General features: G+C 45.5%; 1 protein-coding gene across 1 annotated transcript; it reads left to right on the top strand.

The window, feature by feature from the left end:
• The first annotated feature begins 48 nt into the window (after window positions 1-48).
• Window positions 49-20,954, top strand: JMJD6 (jumonji domain containing 6, arginine demethylase and lysine hydroxylase). Its single transcript, XM_044296172.1, has 6 exons — window positions 49-243; window positions 5,830-6,218; window positions 10,373-10,659; window positions 14,641-14,776; window positions 16,390-16,528; window positions 17,747-20,954. Exons 1-6 carry the CDS (start codon window positions 115-117, stop codon window positions 17,876-17,878), a joined length of 1,212 nt encoding a protein of 403 aa, XP_044152107.1. The 5' UTR covers window positions 49-114; the 3' UTR covers window positions 17,879-20,954.
• Window positions 20,955-27,336: the final 6,382 nt, after the last annotated feature.

The following is a 27,336-nucleotide window of genomic DNA, read 5'->3' as shown; positions in this document are numbered from 1 at the left end:
GGCGCGTGATGCTTCCTGCTTCCTGGTCAGCCAATAGGGATGGGGTTCGGGAGAAGTGGGCGGGGCCTAAGAGCAGAGGGGAGATCGGTGGTCGGAGCAGCGGGAGACACCGGGATGAACCACAAGAGTAAAAAGCGGATCAAGGAGGCGAAGCGCAGCGCCCGGCCGGAGCTGAAGGACTCCCAGGACTGGAGCCGCCACAACTATGCCGAGGTGTACGGGCTGAGCCCCGGCAGCGTGCGGGTGAGCGCTCTCCCGCCTCCGTCCTGTAGTGCGTCACATAGCGCCCATGTGTTTACTGCGACCCCAAGCGTGGAAGTGCGACACCGGGCGTACTTACCTGTCATAGAGACATCAGGGGTTACTTACCTGTCATAGAGACACCGGGGGTACTTACCTGTCATAGAGACACCGGGCGTACTTACCTGTCATAGAGACACTGGGCGTACTTACCTGTCATAGAGACACCGGGGCGTACTTACCTGTCATAGAGACACTGGGCGTACTTACCTGTCATAGAGACACTGGGCGTACTTACCTGTCATAGAGACACCGGGCGTACTTACCTGTCATAGAGACACCGGGCGTACTTACCTGTCATAGAGACACCGGGCGTACTTACCTGTCATAGAGACACCGGGCGTACTTACCTGTCATAGAGACACCGGGCGTACTTACCTGTCATAGAGACACCGGGCGTACTTACCTGTCATAGAGACACCGGGCGTACTTACCTGTCATAGAGACACCGGGCGTACTTACCTGTCATAGAGACACCGGGCGTACTTACCTGTCATAGAGACACCGGGCGTACTTACCTGTCATAGAGACACCGGGCGTACTTACCTGTCATAGAGACACCGGGCGTACTTACCTGTCATAGAGACACCGGGCGTACTTACCTGTCATAGAGACACCGGGCGTACTTACCTGTCATAGAGACACCGGGCGTACTTACCTGTCATAGAGACACCGGGCGTACTTACCTGTCATAGAGATACCGGGCGTACTTACCTGTCATAGAGACACCGGGCGTACTTACCTGTCATAGAGACACCGGGCGTACTTACCTGTCATAGAGACCCCGGGCGTACTTACCTGTCATAGAGATACCGGGGGTACTTACCTGTCATAGAGACACCGGGGGTACTTACCTGTCATAGAGACACCGGGGGTACTTACCTGTCATAGAGACACCGGGCGTACTTACCTGTCATAGAGACCAGGGCGTACTTACCTGTCATAGAGACACCGGGGGTACTTACCTGTCATAGAGACCCCGGGCGTACCTACCTGTCATAGAGACCCCGGGCGTACCTACCTGTCATAGAGACCCCGGGCGTACCTACCTGTCATAGAGACCCCGGGCGTACCTGCCTGTCATAGAGACCCCGGGCGTACCTGCCTGTCATAGAGACCCCGGGCGTACCTGCCTGTCATAGAGACCCCGGGCGTACCTGCCTGTCATAGAGACCCCGGGCGTACCTGCCTGTCATAGAGACCCCGGGCGTACTTGCCTGTCATAGAGACCCCGGGCGTACTTGCCTGTCATAGAGACCCCGGGCGTACTTGCCTGTCATAGAGACCCCGGGCGTACTTGCCTGTCATAGAGACCCCGGGCGTACTTGCCTGTCATAGAGACCCCGGGCGTACTTGCCTGTCATAGAGACCCCGGGCGTACTTGCCTGTCATAGAGACCCCGGGCGTACTTGCCTGTCATAGAGACCCCGGGCGTACTTGCCTGTCATAGAGACCCCGGGCGTACTTGCCTGTCATAGAGACCCCGGGCGTACTTGCCTGTCATAGAGACCCCGGGCGTACTTGCCTGTCATAGAGACCCCGGGCGTACTTGCCTGTCATAGAGACCCCGGGCGTACTTGCCTGTCATAGAGACCCCGGGCGTACTTGCCTGTCATAGAGACCCCGGGCGTACTTGCCTGTCATAGAGACCCCGGGCGTACTTGCCTGTCATAGAGACCCCGGGCGTACTTGCCTGTCATAGAGACCCCGGGCGTACTTGCCTGTCATAGAGACCCCGGGCGTACTTGCCTGTCATAGAGACCCCGGGCGTACTTGCCTGTCATAGAGACCCCGGGCGTACTTGCCTGTCATAGAGACCCCGGGCGTACTTGCCTGTCATAGAGACCCCGGGCGTACTTGCCTGTCATAGAGACCCCGGGCGTACTTGCCTGTCATAGAGACCCCGGGCGTACTTGCCTGTCATAGAGACCCCGGGCGTACTTGCCTGTCATAGAGACCCCGGGCGTACTTGCCTGTCATAGAGACCCCGGGCGTACTTGCCTGTCATAGAGACCCCGGGCGTACTTGCCTGTCATAGAGACCCCGGGCGTACTTGCCTCTCATAGAGACCCCGGGCGTACTTGCCTCTCATAGAGACCCCGGGCGTACTTGCCTGTCATAGAGACCCCGGGCGTACTTGCCTGTCATAGAGACCCCGGGCGTACTTGCCTGTCATAGAGACCCCGGGCGTACTTGCCTGTCATAGAGACCCCGGGCGTACTTGCCTGTCATAGAGACCCCGGGCGTACTTGCCTGTCATAGAGACCCCGGGCGTACTTGCCTGTCATAGAGACCCCGGGCGTACTTGCCTGTCATAGAGACCCCGGGCGTACTTGCCTGTCATAGAGACCCCGGGCGTACTTGCCTGTCATAGAGACCCCGGGCGTACTTGCCTGTCATAGAGACCCCGGGCGTACTTGCCTGTCATAGAGACCCCGGGCGTACTTGCCTGTCATAGAGACCCCGGGCGTACTTACCTGTCATAGAGACCCCGGGCGTACTTACCTGTCATAGAGACACCGGGCGTACCTACCTGTCATGGAGACGCACCGGGCGGGCGTACCTGCCTGCCATGGAGACGCACCGGGCGGGCGTACCTGCCTGCCATGGAGACGCACCGGGCGGGCGTACCTGCCTGCCATGGAGACGCACCGGGCGGGCGTACCTGCCTGCCATGGAGACGCACCGGGCGGGCGTACCTGCCTGCCATGGAGACGCACCGGGCGGGCGTACCTGCCTGCCATGGAGACGCACCGGGCGGGCGTACCTGCCTGCCATGGAGACGCACCGGGCGGGAGTACCTGCCTGCCATGGAGACGCACCGGGCGGGCGTACCTGCCTGCCATGGAGACGCACCGGGCGGGCGTACCTGCCTGCCATGAAGACGCACCGGGCGGGCGTACCTGCCTGCATATGACTTCCTGTCTCCTGAGCCGCCTCTGTACGGATCGGACCTGTTGTCGCTGGTCAGAAGTTTCTGTTACTTTCAACTGACACGAGATTCTGAGCGGACGATATGGTGACCGCCATCACAGCGACTGTCACTGCCATAGGGCATAGCGTGATGCCAGCACTGCGGCAGTATCGGCCTATCACTACCGTATGTCTCCACCAGAGGGCACTGGGGTGATATTCCTTTAAAAGGTTTTTTCCAGGATTTTTATATTGATGGCCTGTGCTAAGGAAAGGTCATCAGTTTCACATTGGAAGTGGGGGGTAGTAGTACACTGCACCCCACTATCAGCAGCTAGAAATATTCAGTTGTTGACATAAGATAGGGGCTAAGTGTATGATCAGCGGCGGTCCGGCCACTGGGGTCCTTGCTGATGACTAGGGGCCCCTGTACCCTGTTGGAATGGAGCGGCAGATGCAGCTGCATTGAACTCTATGCTGATGGAAATAACTGATCAAATAATTTAAGTGTGAACTCGGCATTAGGCCTCTTTCACACTTGCGTTGTTCTTTTCCGGCATAGAGTTCCGGATCCGGCCTTAAGCTAAACGTCGTTTCGGCGCATTGCCGGATCCGACGTTTAACTTTTTCTGAATGGTTACCATGGCTGCCAGGACGCTAAAGTCCTGGCAGCCATGGTAAAGTGTAGTGGGGAGCGGGGGAGAAGCATACTTACCGTCCGTGCGGCTCCCGGTGCGCTCCAGAGTGACGTCAGGGCACCCCACGCGCATGGATGACGTGATTGCATGGATCACGTCATCCATGCGCATGGGACGCTCTGACGTCATTCTGGAGCGCCCCGGGAGCCGCACAGACGGTAAGTATACTGCTCCCTACTACTACTATGGCAACCAGGACTTTAATAGCGTCCTGGCTGCCATAGTAACACTGAACGCATTTTGAAGACGTAGCCTTGCGTTTTTCCGGATCCGGCGTGTAATTCCGGCAAATGGAGTACACAACGGATCCGGACAACGCAAGTGTGAAAGAGCCCTAAGTGGTGATAGGCCTGAGCCTGTACAAGGCTACCTGGCCTATCACAAATATATTCCAATGTGGGCCTGCAGGTGGCAGCACTGCATTGTAAAGTACATAATTTTTCCATACACTAATGTATTAATGGGGTTTTCCCATCTCAGACATTGGGACCTACAATGAGAACAGAGCCAGAAAATGAACGGAGGGCGCAGTGCGCATGCGCAGCAGTCCTCCATTTATTTCTTTGGGGCCGCCGGAAATAGCCGAGTGCTGGCTCGGCTATTACCGTTTGCCTCGTAGAAATGAATGGGAGCATGGGCCGCGCATGCGCGGTGCGCTCCCATTCACTTCTAGTTGAGCAGTGCTTGGTGGTGATCGGACCCTGGGAAACACGGGGTCCTCCAGCCACAGCGCTCCCCGCTTTATTCTCATTGTAGGTGCGGGTCCCAGTAGTGGGACCCGCACCTATCAAACAATGGGGGCATATCCTAGCAATATGCCCCCATTGTCTGAGATGGGAATACCCTTTTAAAGGGGTTATCCAACCACTATTATGAGCCCACCCATGCCCGGGCACCTCATATAGATTATAATTACCCCACTCCCCATCACCTGCGGCGTCCTGATCCCCGTCTGGTTGCTGCATCGCGGATGAGATGAGGCGGTGGCCATGTGGGGTGACGGGCGAGCGGGGTAAGTATAATCTATATAAGGTGCCTGGGCATTTGGGTGGGGTGTCATTATAGGGGTTGTATAACCCCCTTTAAATCACATTAGTGTGTGGGAAAGGCAACCACTTATAGGGGCTTAAAAAAAAAAGTGAAGAAAGTTTTTAGAAATATAAAAAAAATATATATAAACATTTAAATCGCACCCTTTTTTCCTGTAATTAAACAATAAAAAAAAATATCCATCGGTGGATCTCAAAATTCCTAAACTACTACAATGTAAATGTATTCATCCCATAATGGGGGAAAAAAAATCGCAATCACCATAAAGCTGTGGAGCAACTGTTTTATTTTCCCAATTCCACCCCATTTGGAATTTTCTTTCCAGCTTCCCACTACATTGTATGCAATATTAAAGGGAGTCTGTCAGCAGATCACGAGGTTATAACGTTATGCAAATGAGGGCTCGCAAGTGCCCAGAGGCGGCGTTCGTGCTGTAAGTGCCCAGGCGTTCGTCTGGCCAGCCCTGTCATGTTACATCATAATCTCCAATTCCTGAGATCCTGCACGTGCACAGTTCGCTGCCGGGCCTGGGCATTTGCACTCCAGTAACCACTGAGGGCATTGGCCTTGTTTGCGGAAGTGCGCACGCGCTGTCTTCTGGTAAAGAAGGGGAGAGACAGCAGTGAGCAGCAGCAATGTAGAGCGCTCATGCCCAGGCCCCGCTGCAGACTGTGCACGTGCGGGATCTCAGATGATGATGGAACATGAAAGGGCTGGCCAGACGATATGGGCCATCACTATCAAAATTCCTTTAAAAACTTGATTACACAAAAGATAATTTTTTGATGACACATTCCTTTTAACACCCCCCTGCCCTTTTCGGCGTCTGTATACCCCCGATAATGTATGCCTCCTGTTCATCCTCTAGGATAATGTCGAGCGCGTTGACACCCTGCAGCTCACACCAGAAGAATTCATTGAGCGCTTTGAGAAACCCTACAAGCCGGTGGTGATCCTCAATGCCACGCTAGGGTGGCCCGCCCATGAGAAATGGACCATAGAAAGACTCAAACGCAAATACCGCAACCAGAAGTTCAAGTGCGGAGAAGACAACGATGGCTATTCTGTGAAGATGAAGATGAAATATTACCTTGAGTACATGGAAGGGACCCGGGATGACAGTCCCTTGTACATCTTTGACAGCAGCTACGGGGAGCACCCTAAACGGCGGAAATTGCTGGAGGATTACGACGTGCCAAAATATTTTCAAGATGACCTTTTTCAATTCGCAGGAGAGAAAAGGCGACCACCGTACAGGTATGAGGTTACCAGTGGTAAGTTCTCGGCCTCTATTGTAAAGTGTCTTTGCATGGCAGCCAGCCAAACTTTGATTTTTGCTACCATTTGTTGCATTGGGATTTACAGTACAGACCAAAAGTTTGGACACACCTTCTGATTTAAAAAAGTTTTCTTTATTTTCATGACTATAAAAATTGTAGAATTTCAACAAGGGTCAGCCGGCACTCTGTTTGTAGGCGTGGTGCACGAGTCCAGGGCCGAAGTCCAAGTACAAGTGAAAGAAAAGACCGGCACTCACTTTATCTTCAAAAGTTTTTCTCTTTATTCGCCACACATAAAATGTTCGGTGACGCGCGTTTCGGCTCTGCTGCGAGCCTTTCTCAAACCAATGGCATATAACAAAGTCAAACAATATACGTGATTTAAATAGACCGCCACAGCGGAAATGACATCATGTAGTCATGGTAATTTAGACAAACAAAATAGTGAAAGGAGAAAAAAAAGAAAGCAAAAGGGGAGGGAACAAAAGAAAAAGAGGGAAAAACAAAGTAACAATTTAAATAATCAGATACACGTGAGAAGCAGCCCAATCGCAACAGCATCAATGAAAATAGTAGCAATTATAGATTCTTATGAAATTCTCTAGACAATTGTAGTAGCTTGCAATTCAGATGATGCGGTTGGGGAGTTCCTCACGTTTTCTGTAAAAATACAAGAAAATAAAGTATAAGCTTGACATACACTTGAAAAGAACAAACATCTACAGGAAGCTATGGAGATCATACTCCCGATTTAACCCCATGGGTTCCAGTGTCTGAAGTGTATGAATCCAATAGGATTCACGCTTCTTTAACATTTTTAATCGATTACCGCCTCTTCGAGGTTGTTGTACCTGCTCAATAATTTGAAAGCGCAATTGCGCAATATTATGCTTACAACGATCAAAATGGTAAGGGACCGGTAGGAGTAAATTATTTTTTCTAATAGTAGACTTGTGCTTGGAGAAGCGGTCCTTCATTCGCATGGATGTTTCACCTATATATAACAGTCCACAAGGGCACTTGAGTAGATATATGATAAAACTGCTATTACATGTGAAAAGGCCTCGAACTGGAAAGCGCTTGCCTGTATGGGGATGCGTAAAATATTCCCCTTTAATTACACTTGAACAGTGTATACACCCTAGGCAAGGGAATGTGCCCTTTCTAGGAGTAGATAGAGTCTTCTGACGCTTCTCAGTTTGAGCACTGCCCACATCTGCCCTCACTACCATATCGCGAATGTTTTTATTTCGTTTATAACACAATAATGGAGGACTTTTAAACTCCTCAAAATGTTCCAATGCTTAGAAAAAATAAAGCGACACCTATTAACCCATGGATGGAACTTAGTAACAAATGGTATACGTGACCCCCTGGACTCCTGTTTAGGAGTCAAGGAGGTGACCCTACCTCTCTCTATTGTAAAGTGTCTTTGCATGGCAGCCAGCCAAACTTTGATTTTTGCTACCATTTGTTGCATTGGGATTTACAGTACAGACCAAAAGTTTGGACACACCTTCTCATTCAAAAAGTTTTCTTTATTTTCATGACTATAAAAATTGTAGATTCACACTGAAGGCATCAAAACTATGAATTAACACATGTGGAATTATATACATAAGAAACAAGTGTGAAACAACTGAAAATATGTCATATTCTAGGTTCTTCAAAGTAGCCACCTTTTGCTTTGATTACTGCTTTGCACACTCTTGGCATTCTCTTGATGAGCTTCAAGAGGTAGTCACCTGAAATGGTTTTCACTTCACAGGTGTGCCCTGTCAGGTTTAATAAGTGGGATTTCTTGCCTTATAAATGGGGCTGGGACCATCAGTTGCGCTGTGAAGTCAGGTGGATACACAGCTGATAGTCCTACTGAATAGACTGTTAGAATTTGTATTATGGCAAGAAAAAAGCAGCTAAGTAAAGAAAACGAGTGGCCATCATTACTTTAAGAAATGAAGGTCAGTCAGTGCGAAAAATTGGGAAAACTTTGAAAGTGTCCACAAGTGCAGTCACAAAAACCATCAAGCGCTACAAAGAAACTGGCTCACATGTGGACCGCCCCAGGAAAGGAAGACCAAGAGTCACCTCTGCTGCGGAGGATAAGTTCATCCGAGACAGCAGCTCAGATTAGAGACCAGGTCAATGCCACACAGAGTTCTAGCAGCAGACACATCTCTAGAACAACTGTTAAGAGGAGACTGAGTGAATCAGGCCTTCATGGTAGAATATCTGCTAGGAAACCACTGCTAAGGACAGGCAACAAGCAGAAGAGACTTGTTTGGGCTAAAGAACACAAGGAATGGACATTAGACCAGTGGAAATCTGTGCTTTGGTCTGATGAGTCCAAATTTAAGATCTTTGGTTCCAACCACCGTGTCTTTGTGCGACGCAGAAAAGGTGAACGGATGGACTCTACATGCCTGGTTCCCACCGTGAAGCATGGAGGAGGAGGTGTGATGGTGTGGGGGTGCTTTGCTGGTGACACTGTTGGGGATTTATTCAAAATTGAAGGCATACTGAACCAGCATGGCTACCACAGCATCTTGCAGAGGCATGCTATTCCATCCGGTTTGCGTTTAGTTGGACCATCATTTATTTTTCAACAGGACAATGACCCCAAACACACCTCCAGGCTGTGTAAGGGCTATTTGACCATGAAGGAGAGTGATGGGGTGCTGCGCCAGATGACCTGGCCTCCACAGTCACCAGACCTGAACCCAATCAAGATGGTTTGGGGTGAGCTGGACCGCAGAGTGAAGGCAAAAGGGCCAACAAGTGCTAAGCATCTCTGGGAACTCCTTCAAGACTGTTGGAAGACCATTTCAGGTGACTACCTCTTGAAGCTCATCAAGAGAATGCCAAGAGTGTGCAAAGCAGTAATCAAAGCAAAAGGTGGCTACTTTGAAGAACCTAGAATATGACATATTTTCAGTTGTTTCACACTTTTTTATGTATATAATTCCACATGTGTTAATTCATAGTTTTGATGCCTTCAGTGTGAATCTACAATTTTCATAGTCCTAAAAATAAAGAAAACTCTTTGAATGAGAAGGTGTGTCCAAACTTTTGGTCTGTACTGTATATTGGAGATGGGTGTAATGAATGTTGTGCAATATATTTACCATATTTTATGCAGTATAAGAGGCACATAGGCTTTAGAAGAGGAAAATATATTTTTTCATCAGACCCCCATACCAGATCCTCAGATCGGACCCCCCCCCCCCCAATATAAGACCCACACACCACACACACACACACACACACACACACACATACGCGCATCAGAACCTCACCACCACCCCACCATATCAGACCAGACCCCTCCCTCCTCATATCAGATCCTCAGATCAAAGTCCCATCAGAGCTAAAATAAATAACTTACATGCTCCACCACTATCTGCAGGTCCTGCGCTCACCACTCCCTGGTCTTCTCCACTCACTGCGCTGCACTGTGACCTGACCTCATATTACTCCAGGTCACCATGCGGGCACTACGCCCTGATGCTGTATGCAGTCACAGCAGTGCAGAGTGGCGCCCAGAGTAAGACCAGGGAGTGGTGAGTACAGCACTATAGTCATCGCTCCCCACACCTCCTGCATACTAGTGAGCGCTACAATAACGGAAGTGCTCATTAGTTTTCGCTTTATAAGATGCACTTTGGGGGGAAAAGGTGCATGTTATGAAGTGAAAAATACATTATTTTTTGAGTTCCTCCTCATTGAGAAGCCTTCAAGTATTGAGTAGCCCACAGAAGGCACCATAGTTACAAGTTAGCAGCAAGTTAAATTGGTTTTCCAGTCACATAAAGTGAAGTCGTATTGCTAATGTACTGGAACCAGCCCAAATAATTTGAATGGGTTCGTGCTGCTGGGTGGAAACCGTGATGAACATGTAGTGCTACACTATCACAGCGTCCGCTGCATTCTCAGGATCAGTAGGTGTCGATCATAAATCAGTGGCTTATCCTACTGATAGATGGAAAAACCCCATTATGGAAATTGAGAAACTGCAGCTAGTTGGGAGTTGTAGTTTGAGGCCACTGGTCTACAGTGATGTCAGGATTATTTTTAGAGATTACTGGTGTCTAGGTTTCGGTAAAATGACTCTTTGCTTTTTCCTCACTCCAGATGGTTTGTGATGGGGCCTCCCCGCTCCGGAACAGGAATTCACATTGACCCATTAGGAACCAGTGCATGGAACTCTCTGGTCCATGGACACAAGCGCTGGTGCCTCTTTCCCACCAATACTCCACGTGAGCTCATCAAGGTGACAAGAGAAGAAGGAGGTAACCAGCAGGACGAGGCCATCACTTGGTTTAACGTGATCTATCCCCGTACATTGCTGCCCACTTGGCCTGCTGAGTTTAAGCCTTTAGAGATCCTGCAGAAGTCGGGAGAAACTGTGTTTGTACCAGGTAAATAAATACATTTTCCAATACCTACAGATGTAGCAGAGCTGGGTTTGTTGAGATGGGAGTAACCTAATAAAACAATGAGGGGGATTCCTACAGGATATGTCATAAATGTCTGATAGGTGCAGGTCCCACCTATTGGACCTGCTCCTATCTTAAGAACGGGGCCTTGTTGTATGCTGGGAATGTAGAGGTGACTGGCCCTTCTTGGCTCTGTACATGCACTGCTATCGGACTTCCAAATATAGCTGAGCGCACTTGACAACTTTCAGAAGTTTCATAGCAGTGAATGGAGAGAGCCGCACAGCAGAGTTCCATTCTTGAGATAGCAGGCCCCAGAGGTGGAACCCACTCCTATTGGACACTTACGGCCTATCCCATATGTGTAAAAATGAGACAACTCCTTTAAAGGGGTTGTGTAAAGTTATCCTCTATCCACCTCATAGGGGATAACTAATCGCTGGGGGGGCAGACTACTGGGACCCCCACCGAGAACAGGTTGGGCATGCCAACCCATTCATTCTCTGTGGGACTGCCGGAGATAGCTTAGTACAGAGCTCTGCCTCAGACAGGGTGCGTGCTCGACCTGCCTCTCCATCAGATCAAGGGAACGGGAACCCCCGTTCTTGGGGTCGGTGGGGGTCTTGGCAGTTGGACCGTTACCAATCAGTTATCACCCGGATAGGAGATGGCATCAAAAACGTGGCACAACCCTTTTAAGCTTCATTTACAGCATGTTGCCACCTGATTGCCGTGGAAAGCCACTTCCAGTTCATTCGAGCAATTGACGTATCTTCTACTGGATGAGTAGCATATCTCGTGATATCTCTGGTGAGCCCACCCCTTTAAGGTGGAGGTAGTGTTTATGCCCATGGTCCGCAGGTTGCATCTGTTCAGGTGGCACCAGCACATTGCAGGTATTTGTAAACTTCATGATGCAGTATGATTTCCTACAGCAAAGTAATACTTACCAAAGGGAGACCTTTTGTCTTTATACACAACACGTACAGCTGCAGCCTGTGCCAGACTGATCATCGGGACCCGTGCCAAAAATGCTTCTCGTGCTTAGTGTCAGCCTCGCCCTTTTTTCTGACATGCAGTAACCCTTGTTGGTATATTTGCTCCATGGTATGAATAGTTTATATCATCATACGCTTGATATTGTTTTTTTTATTTATTAATGTAATCTGACTCTGTGACATCATCGGTATGCCATATACCATAGAGTCGAGTCCCCACCTAGTCATGTGCAGAGTGCATCCATCTATAGCATAGCAAATTGCAAGCCACCGAAGGAAGTGGTCTTCCTCCAAGGCTTATCATGCGTGAGTACAGACCCGGGAAAGGAGTAAGGGTCCATTCACACGTCCGTTGTTTCTTTCCAGATCTGTTCCGCAAAAAACGGAACAGATCAGGAAAGAAACAGCGGACGTGTGAATGGACCCTTAGTGCGCTAGCGACTGATCATATAGTCTGCAAGTGTAGCATCTTAGTAATAGTACTAGACTCACCCGAGTATGCATGTCTTCAGAACAAAGGATCAAGCATGTTAAAAACTAGCATGCCCGAACCATAATGACATCTGCCGTAGAGTGAGTCAGGACATCCTCATATTAGACAGTAGGTCATTCTTCCCAAAATCCTCAAGTACAGCGGACCTTCATCTCGTGTATGTTCTGTATTGAGGATCACATTATTCGTCTGTTCATGCATTAATCGTCTGGCAGGTCCAGTGTATTCATTTGATAATGGACTTGACTGTCATAGGTAGTTATGTGACAAGCCATCAAGCTGCAGGAGCAGGGATATATCAGTTAAGGCTAATGACCGTCCTTAAAGGGGTTGTCTCACGTCAGCAAATGGCATTTATCATGTAGAGAACATTAAAACAAGGCACTTACTAGTGTATTGTGATTGTCCATATTGCCTCCTTTGCTGGCTGGATTCATTTTTCCATCACATTATACACTTCTCGTTTCCATGGTTACGGTTGCTTGCATACACCAGCCTATGTGAACTCCCACGGTTTCAGGCACCAGAGAGGATTGCAGGGTGGTCGTAACCTAACCATGGACACATGTATAATGTGATAGAAAAATGAATCCAGCCAGCAAAGGAGGCAATATGGACAATCACAATACATTAGTAAGTGCCTTGTAGTAACTTTCTCTACATGATAAATGCCACTTGCTGAAGTGACAGAACCCCTTTAACGCTTTCACTACCGGAGTTTTTTTTTTTGTTTTTTGTTCTTGCGGTTTAATTTTTCTTCCCTATCTTCCTTGCACCATAACTTTTTTTATATTTTCGTTCACATATCTGTATACAGGCTTATTTTTTGAGGAGCATTGTTTCCGTTACACCATTCGCAATATTGGAAAAATATTTCTATATTTTAATAGTATGGGTGTTTTTAGTCGCGGTGATACCCATGATGTTTTTTTTTTTTTTTTTTTAATTATACGGAAAAGGGGTGATTTAAACTTTTTTTATATTTTTTTTAGAAATTTTTTATTCTTTGTAATGATTTTGAAGCTCAAATGAGCCTATAAAATCAGTTTTTTTCATTTTGAACAATCATGTATTTTTAAAATCAGTATGACTGTCTATTACTCATTTCTTATGTTGGCCTGCCATCTGGTGGCCAAAATAAGAACTGCAACATGAAAATTCTGTGGGTCTCTTCAGCGAGACCCAGCGCATTCAAAGCACCTACCGACGTCCCCATTGGCTGCAGGGGATGGCGGTAGGATGCACAAGCTTCTGGGTTTTTGACACTTTAGATGCCGTGATCTCACTTGATGACAGCATCTAAAGCTTATAATTACCGTGATCGGTTTGAAACAGCAGAGACCTGCCGACCATGACAGCCACTGCACGTGCGAGCGGGCACCATGTTTACACATCGCTCCTGCGCCATACGTGTACGGCGCTCGTAGCGAAGGAGTTACACACTATAGGAGACAGCGTCAGCCTCTCTGGGCAGCACAGACAGGCTGGTGCTTTTTCCTATATTGTGCAAGCACGACCACCACTGATGGATTGCAGGGTGGTCTGTAACAATGGAAATATGCAGTGTATAATGTTATAGAAAAATGAATCCAGCCAGCAAAGGAAGCAATATGGATAATAACAATACATTAGTATGTGGCTTGTATTAACTTTCTCTACATGATAAATTCCACTTACTGAAGTGAGACAAACCCTTTAAGGACATTTCTCTCCCTCTGTGTTCCAGTGGTCATAACTTTGAATTTTGCATTTTTGTTTTTTTAGAAAACATTTTGGGGTATATGGTATATAGGGTATTAAATAACTTTTATTTTTAGAGGGAACGATAAAAAAAACTTTCGATATATCACAGCAACGCATCAGAGGTTTTGATCGGCGGGCATCTGAGTGCTGGGACCCCCACGATCACTAGAAAGAGGAGAGAGACGCTCACATGTCGTGTGCTCTCTTTCATCGCTGCAGAGACTGGCTCGATAGAAAGTCTATGGGCCCGTCTCGGTTCCATCTTCTGCAGCTATGTGAGCTCTTCCCTCTCCTCATTGTAACACTCCACAGATCAACACATTTGGTATGTCGCTATGATGTATCAAAGTTTTTTTTAAAGTGTAGCGATGCGTTAAAAAATATGAAGTAGGCATCTTGTTACAATACATCAGTCTACCCAGTTTGTATGTAATATTGGACCGATTTATCCACTGTTGTGCTGCCAGATGTACACATTTTTATCCAGTGGCCAGTTACAGATGTAGCCGAGCTAAAATTGACTCTGATAACACTTGTTATCCCGTGCCATCTTGAGACAAAAGCCATTGAAATACATTGAAAGGGTTCACTTTTTTTGTGCCAATTTTTTACTTAACGCGTTAACCATCAAGTCTAGCTCGGCTGCATCTGTACATCACGATATTGATAAGGCATCCATATCGATAAATCCTGCAAAGTTCTGTAAAATATATCATTCTGTCCCCCCAGGAGGCTGGTGGCACGTTGTGCTGAACTTGGACACGGCTATCGCCATCACCCAGAACTTCGCCAGTTGTACAAACTTCCCGGTGGTTTGGCACAAGACAGTGAGAGGGAGGCCCAAACTGTCCAGAAAGTGGTATAGGTAAGAGGAGGATGTGGCATTACAATGAAGGGAACTTAATAAAAATCTTTATATAGAGTCAGTGTATTCTGTAGCACTTTACAATAAGATCAAAATCCGACATAAAAAGTAGCTTGCTCACAAGAGCTGACAATCTATGAGGAAATAGGACACAAAAGGTAAAGCTAGGGCTACACAACTTTTTTTTTAAATGAATAGTCATTGGTGTCGCACGAGTCGCAATTCATCCAACCAAGTTGGATTTGTGTGCGACACCATTGACTGTCATTCTAAAAAATGTGTGCACCATGAATGTCATGCGACACATGTTGCAATGTAGTTGTACCCTTTATGCCGTGTAACGCATGTCGTCGTGTAGCCCTAGCCTAAAAAGTGTTTGGTGGTCAAGCCAGTAGATTCTGGGAATTAAGCTGATTGTCCGGGGGTAACACATTTCATTGGCAGAACATAAAGTATGGGTAGGATGGTAGAGGTAAGGGAGGAGATATGGGGGGTGCAGCACTGTGGAGAGGCCTGAGCGTTTTTTGCTCCTATCTCCATGCTGTACTGTTTAGACCCCTTTGGATGACTGTGAAGTATATCACTACCTCCAGTATCCCACACCTCTAACATGTTTAACCCATAGTGTACTATTTTGATCAACAGGGCACCGGAGATCAGCATCTCAAGAATTGTATTTTTCCATAGGCAGCCCTCCCAGTACCATAAGTTTTATTAACTTCTATAGGGAAATGCACTGCAAACAGTGCTTTTTTGTTTGTGGTATATATTTTTTGTGCTTTTTGGGTCCATGGAAAATTTTTTTCAAAACGCCGTGCTCAAGGTAGGGCATTTCCCCCCCCTTCCCATAGACTGAAAAAAAAACACCAGAAAAAAGCATGTTAACAAACGAACAAAACAAAAAAAGAAAACAAAAAGCTGGTAAAAAAAAAAAAATCATTAAATTCAAGGCGTTTTTACAAGCCCAAAAAACAGGAAAAAAAAATCTGTAAAGGAGGCATATTAAGCCTTTCTTGCCTCGTGCCATAATAATACATTGCAGGAAGTACATACTTCCAGCAAGCTGCTTTACCACTATGGCATGGTGCTGGCGTAGGAGCGGTGCCAGCACCATCACTTTTGGGTGCTGGTTGTATTATATAGCTAGCACCATGCTCTCAATGCCGGGATCAGAGACAATGCCAATCCAGGCAGTTTAACCCCTTTGATGTGGGATCTAAGTGGTTAGAGTGAGGAAAAAGGTTCTTGCTCACCCCGTCGACCCACCCCAGTGATGCGATCATACGGTGCTGAGGTGTTAACAGCTGAATTTGTTTATGGCCGCGACCAACAAAGGAATTTTCTCCCTATGAAAACAATAGGAGGCAGTTTTCACGCAGCCCTCTAGTGGTTTTTGGCACTTGAAGTCTACGGGGAAACGCACTTATAAACTTGGCGCAACCCCTTTAATGTAAGGGATGAAGTGCTGGCATAGATTTTATACTTGTGCATTTTCTGTTTCTGTGTGATCAGTAGGAGATGCGGAAACGCCCTTCAAGAACCAGATGGGTTTCTGCATTGAATACTGGTTACTTCAGTCAGTATACTTCTTTGCATTATTTTACCTTTTCTAGAATCTTGAAGCAGGAGCGCCCCGAGCTGGCTGCATTGGCTGACACTGTAGATTTACAGGAATCAACCGGGATTGCATCTGACTCTTCAAGTGACTCATCCAGCTCCTCGTCCTCCAGCTCTTCAGAATCTGGATCAGAGGTAAGGATTTAACGTATTGTGTCAGCGTTTCACCATCCATAAGTAGATGACGTAGTTTTCAGTTACTTGGCAGCACATGGTAATAAGCATTAGCAGATTGGTGTCTCTACAGGTCTGGGTGTAGCCGTGGGTTGATTTGTTGTGACAGATCTTCGGTAAAGCTAAATCCTGCATCTAAAAACTGCAACAAGCGGAAGTAATATGATTAGTAGTTTCCGCACAAAGCTTACGGCTATAATGTACATCTGCAGGCTTGTGCTTTAGGAAATGGTAGTGCCACAATGACCACCTAAAACTAAACATCACTGGACGTAAATGTCCCTGGCTTATTGCCTGCATGGCTACCTAGAAAATCTGTTTCCCAGTTAGGGATTTGTGAATTGAAGGGGTTGTCCCGTAACAAACATTGGTGACATATCCTAGAGGCATTTTTGGGTGGCCGCCAAGGTTCCCTCTAAGCCTTTACAGCTAGTGAGCGGGACAGTTTTGGACCAGGGCTTTACTCCCTGTAATCCCGGCAATGCAAAACCACCCCAAATAAATGTACAGGGCCACACAGTATCCAGGCAGATGGTAAGCAGCATCCAGGCGAAGTGCACTTGAAGGTTTTTGTTAGAATGCCTGGTGGTCTGGGGCAGTGAAGGTGTTCGTGTCGGCATCCTGGTGACTTAGGGAGGTGAAAACGTTAAAGGGATTGACTAGGATTAGAAAAACATGGCTGTTTTCTTTCAGAAACAGCACCACACCTGTCCATAGGGTGTCCACATGGTACTGCAACTCCATTGAAGTGACTAGAACTGAGCTGTGGTGCTATTTTTAAACGGAAGCAGCCATGTTCTTTAATGTCAACATTCCTGGTGGTCTGAAGGGGTAAATGTAAGGTTTTTTTGGTGGTCTAGGGCAGTCATTAACATGGCGGAGAACAACGGGAGGCTGAGTGCTGATGGCTCAACCTTCTGCTTCCTTGATGCACTGAGAGATGATTGCAGGGAGGGAATGGAGGACTGTGTTGTGGGTGTAACTGTATGGCTGCGCTGTGTTCTCTATGATTAGGCAGAGCGATTCTGGAATGATCTGTCTGATCATTAAGGGGAGAGTTCAGAAGATCTGCATGGGGCAGTGGGGTTAGCTCCGAAGCTGCAGATATTGCACATTAGAGCTGATTTTCATGGAAAAGGGTACAGTCTTGTCTCATGCTCCACTTTGTTCTGCACACAGGACGACTCCAGCTCTGGAGCGGAGACTATGTCACACCGGAAGAAGAAGAGGAGAACATGCAGTGGTATGGGGAATGGAGACAGCACCACACAGGATGACTGTGTGAGCAAAGAACGCAGCTCCTCCAGGTGACAGCTAGGTCACAGTCCTGCATTCAGGGACAGAAATGGCTCCTGCACATGATCTAAAGGAGATGGTTTCTTTGTTCTTGTTTCTCTTATCTGCTGCTAGGAATTTACAGAACGAGCCCAGTACCACCATTTTATATAGTACATTACACACAAAGACATTACTGGTATGAATACTAACTTCTGTGCACTTCTGAAATTAGGACTGGCGGTTGTCGAGAAGCCGCAGATGGCCTTTACTGGATCAAGAAGGCTAGCAATGCTTCTTGGGGAAACATCTGCATTGAGCATGCTCAGGATGGCACATAGATTTGAAAGCCCCACAAGAAAATGAAGTATCCATGATTTCACAATGTCTATCGTGTGGCTCACTTCCAATAACTAGTTCAGTGGTGTTAACTCCAGCTCCTGCAACAAATGAGGTCTGTGCAGGTTGAAGCTACCACTTGACCTGTTTCATTGACCTTCTAACGGCACATTTATGATTTCTTAGCGCATTCTGCAAGGTTTTCTGACTCCATTTTTGATTACAATAACCCTTGGCATCCTAGATCTCTGCTGTGGTCACCCACTGACTGCAGCAACGTTTGCAAGGCAATAGCCTGAGGAAACGTTGGCACAAATAGTACTTATAAACCTAGCTGAGCCTGTACAATTTTTATGCCCCCCCCCCCTTTCCTTTTAATAGACTACCTAGCATTGGTGGGGGTCCAGGTGCCAAGACCCTGAGTACTTCTGCCCCTTTGTATTAGTGATCATTGGGAGGCTTGGCAGCCCACCCCTCACTGATAAAAACTTCTGACTCGTCACTAAGGCATGCCAAGTTATTTAATAAGATGGGTACCCTTCAAGGTCAGCAATAGTATATGTTTTGGTGTGGACATCAATGACTTGCCTGTCCCTGGTCTTTAAGATGATTAGAAGATGTTAAAGTCCCTTCCCAAATGTCCAATCTCTTGGCTTTCATTCTTGAGATGTAATACCACAAATGTTCTCACTTAGTTCTTTTTTTAGATCAGTTTGAACATTTTTACTACGTCTTTTCATAATGAACACAAAATTTCAAAAATCTAATCAGAAGAGTTCAATAGACTTCCATTAGTAGGCTGTACATGAATCTGATCTGTGGGAAAACACATGATGGCACATACGGGTCTTAGTACTGATTATGATGGAAAGCATTCATAGGCTCTTTTATTGGAGAGAAGGCTGTGTGATTGAGGCTTGACCATTAAAATCAGCAATGGGCCCACCACGTTCTCGAGGTTGTAGCTCATGGACCTCTACCGACCATGATCATAGGACCCTGCAGTTACTTTGGGTACTTCTTTCCACTGAAAATCTCCAAAACCTTGTCTACAGATGACTACTCATCTACCTACTTAGACCACAGGACAGTGTCGTACCCCTTCCACATTATATCTAATTTCGTGAATGTCGACCACACCCGCCAATTTTGATTAGAACAGCCGTCAGCCAACCATCTAATCTATTTAGGGGTGTCTTCCCATTGAGGACACAAGCATGCCAGTCCAACATCATGCATGTTTATGGAAGCAGGTTGTGAGGAACTAGCTGTGTTCAGCCAACCTTTGCCTTTAAGCTTCTGTATTTTACTGAAGATTGTATTAGTACAGGAGAGATTAGAGGCACAGACAGGCTCAGGCTACAGTCACTATATATACTGTATATAGCCACTATCTCCTATTTTCATGGTCTGCTAATGAAGAAGATTCCCCTTTCATTTTTGGAATCGCTTATTGCTGATCATAAAGCGGTGACTTATTGACGAAGATATCTTGACTAGGATCCTTGATGTAATGCCACCTCCATGTAGGCAAAGCAGATTTACATAGAATTTTATATAGCATGGAAGTTAAAGGGGTTGTCCCACTAATGCAGCTTACCTCCTATCCACTGGATAGGAGATAAGTGTCTGATTGATGGGGTTCCAACTGCTGGGGCCCCCACCGATCACGAGAATGGGGGCCTATACTTCCCAGTCTGAATGGAGCAGCGGTCAAGGATGTGGGCTGCCAGAGAGAGCTGAGTACAAGCAATTGGCTATCTCCGGCAGTCCCATATAGCTGAATGGAGTGACAAGCGCATGCGTGTCTGCCGCTCCATTCAGACAGGAGCTCAGGCCCCCTGTTCTCATGATCGGCGGGGGCCTGAGTGTTCGGACCCGTGTTGATCAGACACTTATCCCCTATACTGTGAATGCCTTAATGGGACAACCCCTTTAATCACATATTTTCTATTTTAAAATACGTTGGCAAAGTTTTTTAGACTCCATTTTATGGTTATATTATATCTAGTTAGTCCGTGGCGTACTGATCTATCAGCAAGATTCACATCCAGTCATGCCTTGAAGTGTATATGGGTTTAGAATATTGTGATGAAGAGTACCAAGGGTTTTCTGCCACCTACATTTTTCTTCTGTCATGCCAAGGGATGTATAATAGATAGCTGGAAGGAAAAATAAAAACTGCACCACTCTTGTCTTGTGGCAGTGTCCGGTATTTCAGTTCAGTCTATGGACAAATGTTTTGCGGTTTCATACACCCCCCCCCCTAAATAACCTATAAGGACGGAAGAGCCTGATCTACTGACCTGGTTCAGCACATCATATACCGGTTTTGTATTTTTTTATATGTTTGTTAGCCCATTTACTTATGGGACAGTGCGCATTAGACCATACCGTGCTCTTATGCTTGGCATACAGAGTGAATTTCATTCTCCGGCTGCAGCTTTGAAGTGATCTAATTAATAATTCCTCAAGAAATCCAGAACATTAAATATACAGATTCAACCTAGTACCCTCCAGGAGTGAGGAATGAAGAAATAATTTTGCTGCGATTGCATAGTCCCAGAGATGTCCCTGAGCAGCCAAATGATCCCAACCGAAATGAGCCTCAGCCGCGGGTGTCTTCATTAATTATATCAACGTAGGAGAAATGTGTATTTTAGAACTACAGTCTGTGATCACGGTTAATTTAAAATCCCTTCCCTTTTTAATTTGTATTTAGTTTTTTAATAATATTTTCTAACAAAAAATAAAATTTGCGTTTAAACTGTGTAATCTCTGCTGCTTTTTCGGGTTTGCAAGGGAGGGGGTTATTGAGTAATGCTGGTCATACACTTAGAGGGGTATTTCAGTATTTTCATATTGATGGATCCTATCCTGAGGATAGGATCCTCCAGAAGAAGGCAAATTAATACCTCCTAGACAAGCCTGTTGCTATGGACTCATTTGAGGAGATTATTTTTTATTACATGGCTGTATTACGAAATAAAAACATATTTGCCATTGGTTATAATTGAACATTTTGATCCATTTGTCTTCTGCATCATGTCTGTATGCTCATACCTGGTAGGCTGCTCAGAAATCTTTCAGACAAGCTGTCAATTGTTCAATCCAGAGAGATGCTACAGACCAAGCTCGGAGTGTTCAAGAGAACAGAGGGATTAAAGACCGAGCTCATAGTGCTCAGCGAAGAGAGGAGCTACAGACCAAGCTCGGAGTGTTCAAGAAAGCAGAGAGGGATTAAAGACCGAGCTCATAGTGCTCGGCGAAGAGAGATGCTACAGACCAAGCTCGGAGTGTTCAAGAGAACAGAGGGATTAAAGACCGAGCTCATAGTGCTCAGCGAAGAGAGGAGCTACAGACCAAGCTCGGAGTGTTCAAGAAAGCAGAGAGGGATTAAAGACCGAGCTCATAGTGCTCGGCGAAGAGAGATGCTACAGACCAAGCTCGGAGTGTTCAAGAGAACAGAGGGATTAAAGACTGAGCTCATAGTGCTCAGCGAAGAGAGGAGCTACAGACCAAGCTCGGAGTGTTCAAGAAAGCAGAGAGGGATTAAAGACCGAGCTCATAGTGCTCGGCGAAGAGAGATGCTACAGACCAAGCTCGGAGTGTTCAAGAGAACAGAGGGATTAAAGACTGAGCTCATAGTGCTCAGCGAAGAGAGGAGCTACAGACCAAGCTCGGAGTGTTCAAGAGAACAGAGGGATTAAAGACTGAGCTCATAGTGCTCAGTGAAGAGAGATGCTACAGACCAAGCTCAGAGTGTTGAAGAGAACAGAGGGATTAAAGACTGAGCTCGTAGTGCTCAGCGAAGAGAGGAGCTACAGACCAAGCTCAGAGTGTTCAAGAAAGCAGAAAGAGAGATTACAGACCAAGCTCATAGCGTTCAGCAGAGCAGAGAGAGGGGTTACCGACCGAGCTTAAAGCGTTTAAGAGAGCAAAGCAAGGGATTGCATACTGAGCAAAAAGTATTCACTAGAGCAGAGAGAGGGGTTACAGACCTAGCTCAATAAAAATAAAGAAGAACAGAGAGAGGGGTCACATACCGAGCTCCGTGTCCAAGAGAGCCTAGAGCTGTGATGGATAACCTTGGCACTCCAGCTGTGGTGAAACTACGACTCCCAGTATGCTCCATTTATTTCTACAGAGTTCTGAGAGCAGCCAAGCAAGGGGGGGATCTTGGGAGTTGTAGTTTTACCACAGCTGAAGTGCCAAGTTTAGCCATCACTGGCCTAGAGAGGGATTACAGACTGAGGTCAAAATGATCAAGAGAGTAGAGAGAGGCTACAGACTCTCCAAGTTTTACCCGGCCTGGAAAGAAATGACAAAAAAACAAGTGAATCTTAGACATCAACCTTTTACTGTAAAGAATCCTTTCCCATATTCACTATGGAACCATTTTTCAGCTTTTTTTTTTCTTTCTTATAAAATGTAATTTCAATGCATTCAGCCCAGACTGGGTCTTTTTATACTATAGTAATGAAGGTTTTTTTTTTTAAATAAAATTATGTTTATGCTATGCTCCACAGTGCTGTCATGTTTTGTGTATTTTTATTTTTAAGCAATGCCCTAACAATTGCTAGATATGAGACATCCAGACACTGCAAAGAAGAAACATCCAGAATAAATTGTTACATAAACCTTTACATCTGGTCTGGGCCGTGAAATGTCTCCCATCAAAATACTGTGTATCAAATTTGCAGCTGTTTGCTAGTGGAACTCACAAGGGTTATGGCATGCTGCATATGTTAGTCTCTATATTGTATGAGTAGATTTTTATTCCCCCTCACCCATGACGGCACCCATGTGTGATGGACCTCCCATCCAGGACAGGAAACCTAAGGATATAAAAAGTTCAAACCCCAACCACACCTCAGTTATGGTTTCCTGTCCTCCGGATAGGAGGTCCTGGGGAACCTACCTCTGAAGAAGTTCACACCAAGATGGCTGTGGAGGGTCCAGGTTTTTAGTCCGTGGGTGACCTTTTCGATGGCGACGGAATACTCTTTGGGGAGCCGCTCGTCGAGCCTGCTGTTCCTCCATCTCTCCTCCTAGTTTTCCCCATGTTAGGAGCCGCGTCATGTTCTGTACCTGATGAAGGGGAGTCGCTCCCCGAAACGCGTTGTACTTTTGCATTAAATATTTATCCTTACCATTACCACCTGGACTGGATTGTGGTTGGCTCTCTTGCTCCCTAGGGAAATTTTATTTTATTCTTATTTACCTTTGGCGTCATGACGCCGGCAGCCCAGGCCTACGCCAGATCAAACTGGGGACACGTGGCTGGGACCTGCGGTAGCAGGGGAGAGTCCCTGGTGTGCAGTATATAAATGGGCAGTGGGGGACAGCAGCCAGCCAGCCTTATTGCACACAGTGCTGTGCAGGATTCCTCCTGAGAATGTCTGAAACAGGAGAAGCAGTCTGCGCCGACCCTATTGAGCCCTCTGGACCATCAAGCCTGGTACTTTGGCCTGAGGAGTGGGGGACAGCTACCGAGAGGGTGAGATTATTTCTTTTATTTCTCTTGCATCGCCTAGAATTCCCCCCAAAAAACTACTGTAAAGACTAAGCACAGAAAGTGTTCTATTTGTAAAAGTATGCTGCCTGCTTCTCATCTGAAACCAATTTGTCACTCCTGCATTGAAAGTTAGTATTGGAAGAGTCTTAATCTATGTCAAAAAGTATCAAGTCTTTGATAAAATCAGAGGTTAAAGCTTTCCTTAAACCCCTAAAACAGCTCGTGTGGATTCTGATTCAAATATTTCAAATGAAGATAAATGGAATTTTGATGCATCTAGTGATGTGGGGAGCAATTCTTCTGAAGATGAAGCAGGCAGAGCACTTTTTCCCACTGAAGGTACGGAGCCATTATTAAAAGCAGTAAGAGCGACAATGCAATTGGAGAAATCCATTGCCGACCAGGTTTTTGAAGGATTAGCACCTAAAAAGCATAGTTTTTCCTGTTCACATATATGGAGGCCCTAATTAAAAAAAGAATGGAGGAATCCAGATCATACATTTTTTGTTCCTAATACAATTAAAAGAAAATATTCTTTTGATGAACAAGTATCTTCAGTCTGAGATAAAGCACCTAATGTAGATGCCCCGGTGGCAAAAACTGCAAAGAGATCGACACTTCCCTTTGATGACCTAGGGGTGCTTAGTGATCCCTTAGATAAGAAAGCAGACATCTACTTTAAAAAAGCTTGGAAATCTTCTACTAGTTTTAGGCCTAGTATTGCTACTTCCTGGGTATCTAGGTCTTTTAAGCTATGGTTAGGACAATTGCAGTCACATATTAAAGATAAAACCCCTAGAGATGAATTTCTGGCCTCCCTTCCAACATTTATAAAGGCTGATGCTTCTTCTGATGCCGTTAGATTTTCTTCTCGATCAGCGGCTTTATCTAACGCTGCTAGACCGGCCATCTGGCTTAAATCATGGAAGGGTGACCAGGGTTCCAAAGCGAGGCTTTGTTCACTAAAATGTGAGGGTCAGAGAATGTTTGGGTCTTCCTTAGATGACATTCTTGAAAAAGCATCAGACAGAAAAAAGGGATTTTTGGTACCTCAGAAAATAAGTGGGTTTAGAAGGTATAGAAATTTTAAAAGTAAACAGAAGTTCAGACACCCAGAAAAGATGGAGCTCCCAGAAAGGGTTTCAAATAGAATTCCTCGCACCACAGGAAGAGTTTTTTATAATGCCCAAAGGGAGTTTTTTTTTCTTTACTTCAGAAAGGGGTTGTAAGTTTAGTTCCCAAGGGGGAAAAGGGAAACGGGTTCTATTCTATTCTTTTATTAGTAAAAAAAAAAAAAAACACTGTTCCTTATATTTGAATTTAAAGAGATTAAACAAGAATCTGAACATTTTGTATGGAGACTTTATCATCTGCTACAAATATCCTCTCCCAGAACTGTTGGATGGCAAGTATAGATCTAGAGGAGGCATACTATCATGTCCCGATCAGTGTCAGCTCCCCAAATTTTTGAGAATGGCAGTTTGGGTTCAGGGCTCTCTTCTTCATCTGCAATACAAAGCCCTCCACGATTGGAATATCACAGGCTCCTCGGGTGTTTACCAAGATCATAGGGAAGTAACAGCCTTTGTAAGATTTAAAATAATCACGCTAATCCCTTATTTAGACATGGAAACCTAGAATGTGTCGGCAGATAAGAACCATTTGGCCCATCTAGTCTGCCCAATATACTGAATACTATGGATAGCCCCTGGCCCTATCTTATGCCTATACCATGCATGCTTAAACTCCTTCACTGTATTTTGCAGCTACCACTTCTGCAGGAAGGCTATTCCATGCATCCACTACTCTCAGTGAAGTAATATTTCCTGATATTACTTTTAAACCTTTGCCCCTCTAATTTAAAACGATGTCCTCTTGTAGCAGTTTTTCTTCTTTTAATTATCCTTTTACCTTGTTGATTCCCTTTATGTATTTAAAAGTTTCTATCATATCCCCTCTGTCTCGTCTTTCTTCCAAGCTATACATGTTAAGGTCCTTTAATCTTTCCTGGTAAGTTTTATCCTGCAATCCATGTACCAGTTTAGTAGCTCTTCTCTGAATTCTCTCCAAAGTATCAATATCCTTCTGGAGATATGGTCTCCAGTACTGAGACCATATCTAAAATCAGTATGGGAGTCCATGCACAAAGACTGCACTTTATTGATAAGCCTTCTATGTGGGACAGTATCGAAAGCCTTACTAAAGTCCAGATAAGCAATGTCTACTGCACCTCCGCCATCTATTATTTTAGTCACCCAATCAAAAAAATCATTAAGATTAGTTTGACATGATCTCCCTGAAGTAAACCCATGCTGTTTTTCATCTTTCAATACTTGGGATTTTAGATGTTCCACAATCCTCTCCTTAAGTATGGTTTCCATTAATTTCCCCACTATTGATGTCAGGCTTACTGGCCTATAGTTGCCCGATTCCTCCCTACTACCTTTCTTGTGAATGGGCACAACATTTGCCAATTTCCAATCTCCTGGGACGACTCCTGTTGCCAGTGATTGGTTAAATAAATCTGTTAATGGTTTTGCTAGTTTGCCGCTGAGCTCTTTTAATAGCTTTGGGTGTATCCCATCAGGCCCCTGTGACTTATTTTTATAAATTTTAGACAGCTGACTTAGAACCTCTTCCTCTGTAAAGACACATGCTTCAAAAGATTCATTAGTCTTCTTTCCTAACTGAGGTCCTTTTCCTTCATTTTCCTTTGTAAAAACTGAACAGAAGTATTCATTGAGGCAGTCAGCTAGTTCTTTATCTTCTTCCATATATCTTCTTTCTTTTGTTTTTAATTTGGTAATTCCTTGTTTTAGTTTCCTTTTTTCATTTATGTATCTGAAGAATGCCTTATCGCCTTTTTTCACTGACTGAGCTCATTTCTCTTCTGCCTGTGCTTTAGACGCTCTTATAACTTGCTTGGCCTCTCTCTGCCTAATCTTATAAATTTGCCTGTCATCCTCGTGTTTTATTTTATTTTTTTATAACTACTAAATGCTATCTTTTTGTTTTTAATGATTTGGGCCACTTCTGCTGAGTACCACAGTGGTCTCTCTCTTTTTTTGCTCTTACTGACAAGCCTAATGCAATTTTCTGTTGCCTTCAATAGTGCCACTTTTAAGTAGTCCCATTTCTCCTGGACTCCAATGAAACTGTTCCAATCTGATAGGGACTCGTATACCACTAATCTAGTTTTAGAAAAGTCCGTTTTTCTAAAATCTAAAACTTTTGTTTTTTTGTGTCGTGTGACTCAGTCACTGTACTTATAGTAAACCACACTGACTGGTGATCACTAGATCCCAAGCTTTCCCCTGCAGTAATATCAGATACCAAATTCTCATTTGTGAATACTAAATCTAAAATTGCCTCATTCTAGGTTGGCTCCTCAACTACTTGTTGTAGAGATAATCCCAGTAGGGAATTTAGAATATCTGTACTCCTGGCAGAACTAGCTATTTTTATTCTTCCTGATGTAAACTGGAAAACCAAGTCTCCCATAATTATAACTTCCCCTTTCAATGTCATTTTAGCTAGTTTCTAAACTAGTACAGGGTGGGCCATTTATATGGATACACCTTAATAAAATGGGAATTGTTGGTGATATTACCTTCCTGTTTGTGGCACATTAGTATAT

This window comes from Bufo gargarizans, chromosome 6 (genome assembly GCF_014858855.1).
Source record: "Bufo gargarizans isolate SCDJY-AF-19 chromosome 6, ASM1485885v1, whole genome shotgun sequence".
Classification (NCBI taxonomy): Eukaryota; Metazoa; Chordata; class Amphibia; order Anura; family Bufonidae; genus Bufo; species Bufo gargarizans.
Note: the sequence above shows the minus strand (reverse complement) of the source record. Positions and strands in the feature narration are given on the sequence as shown.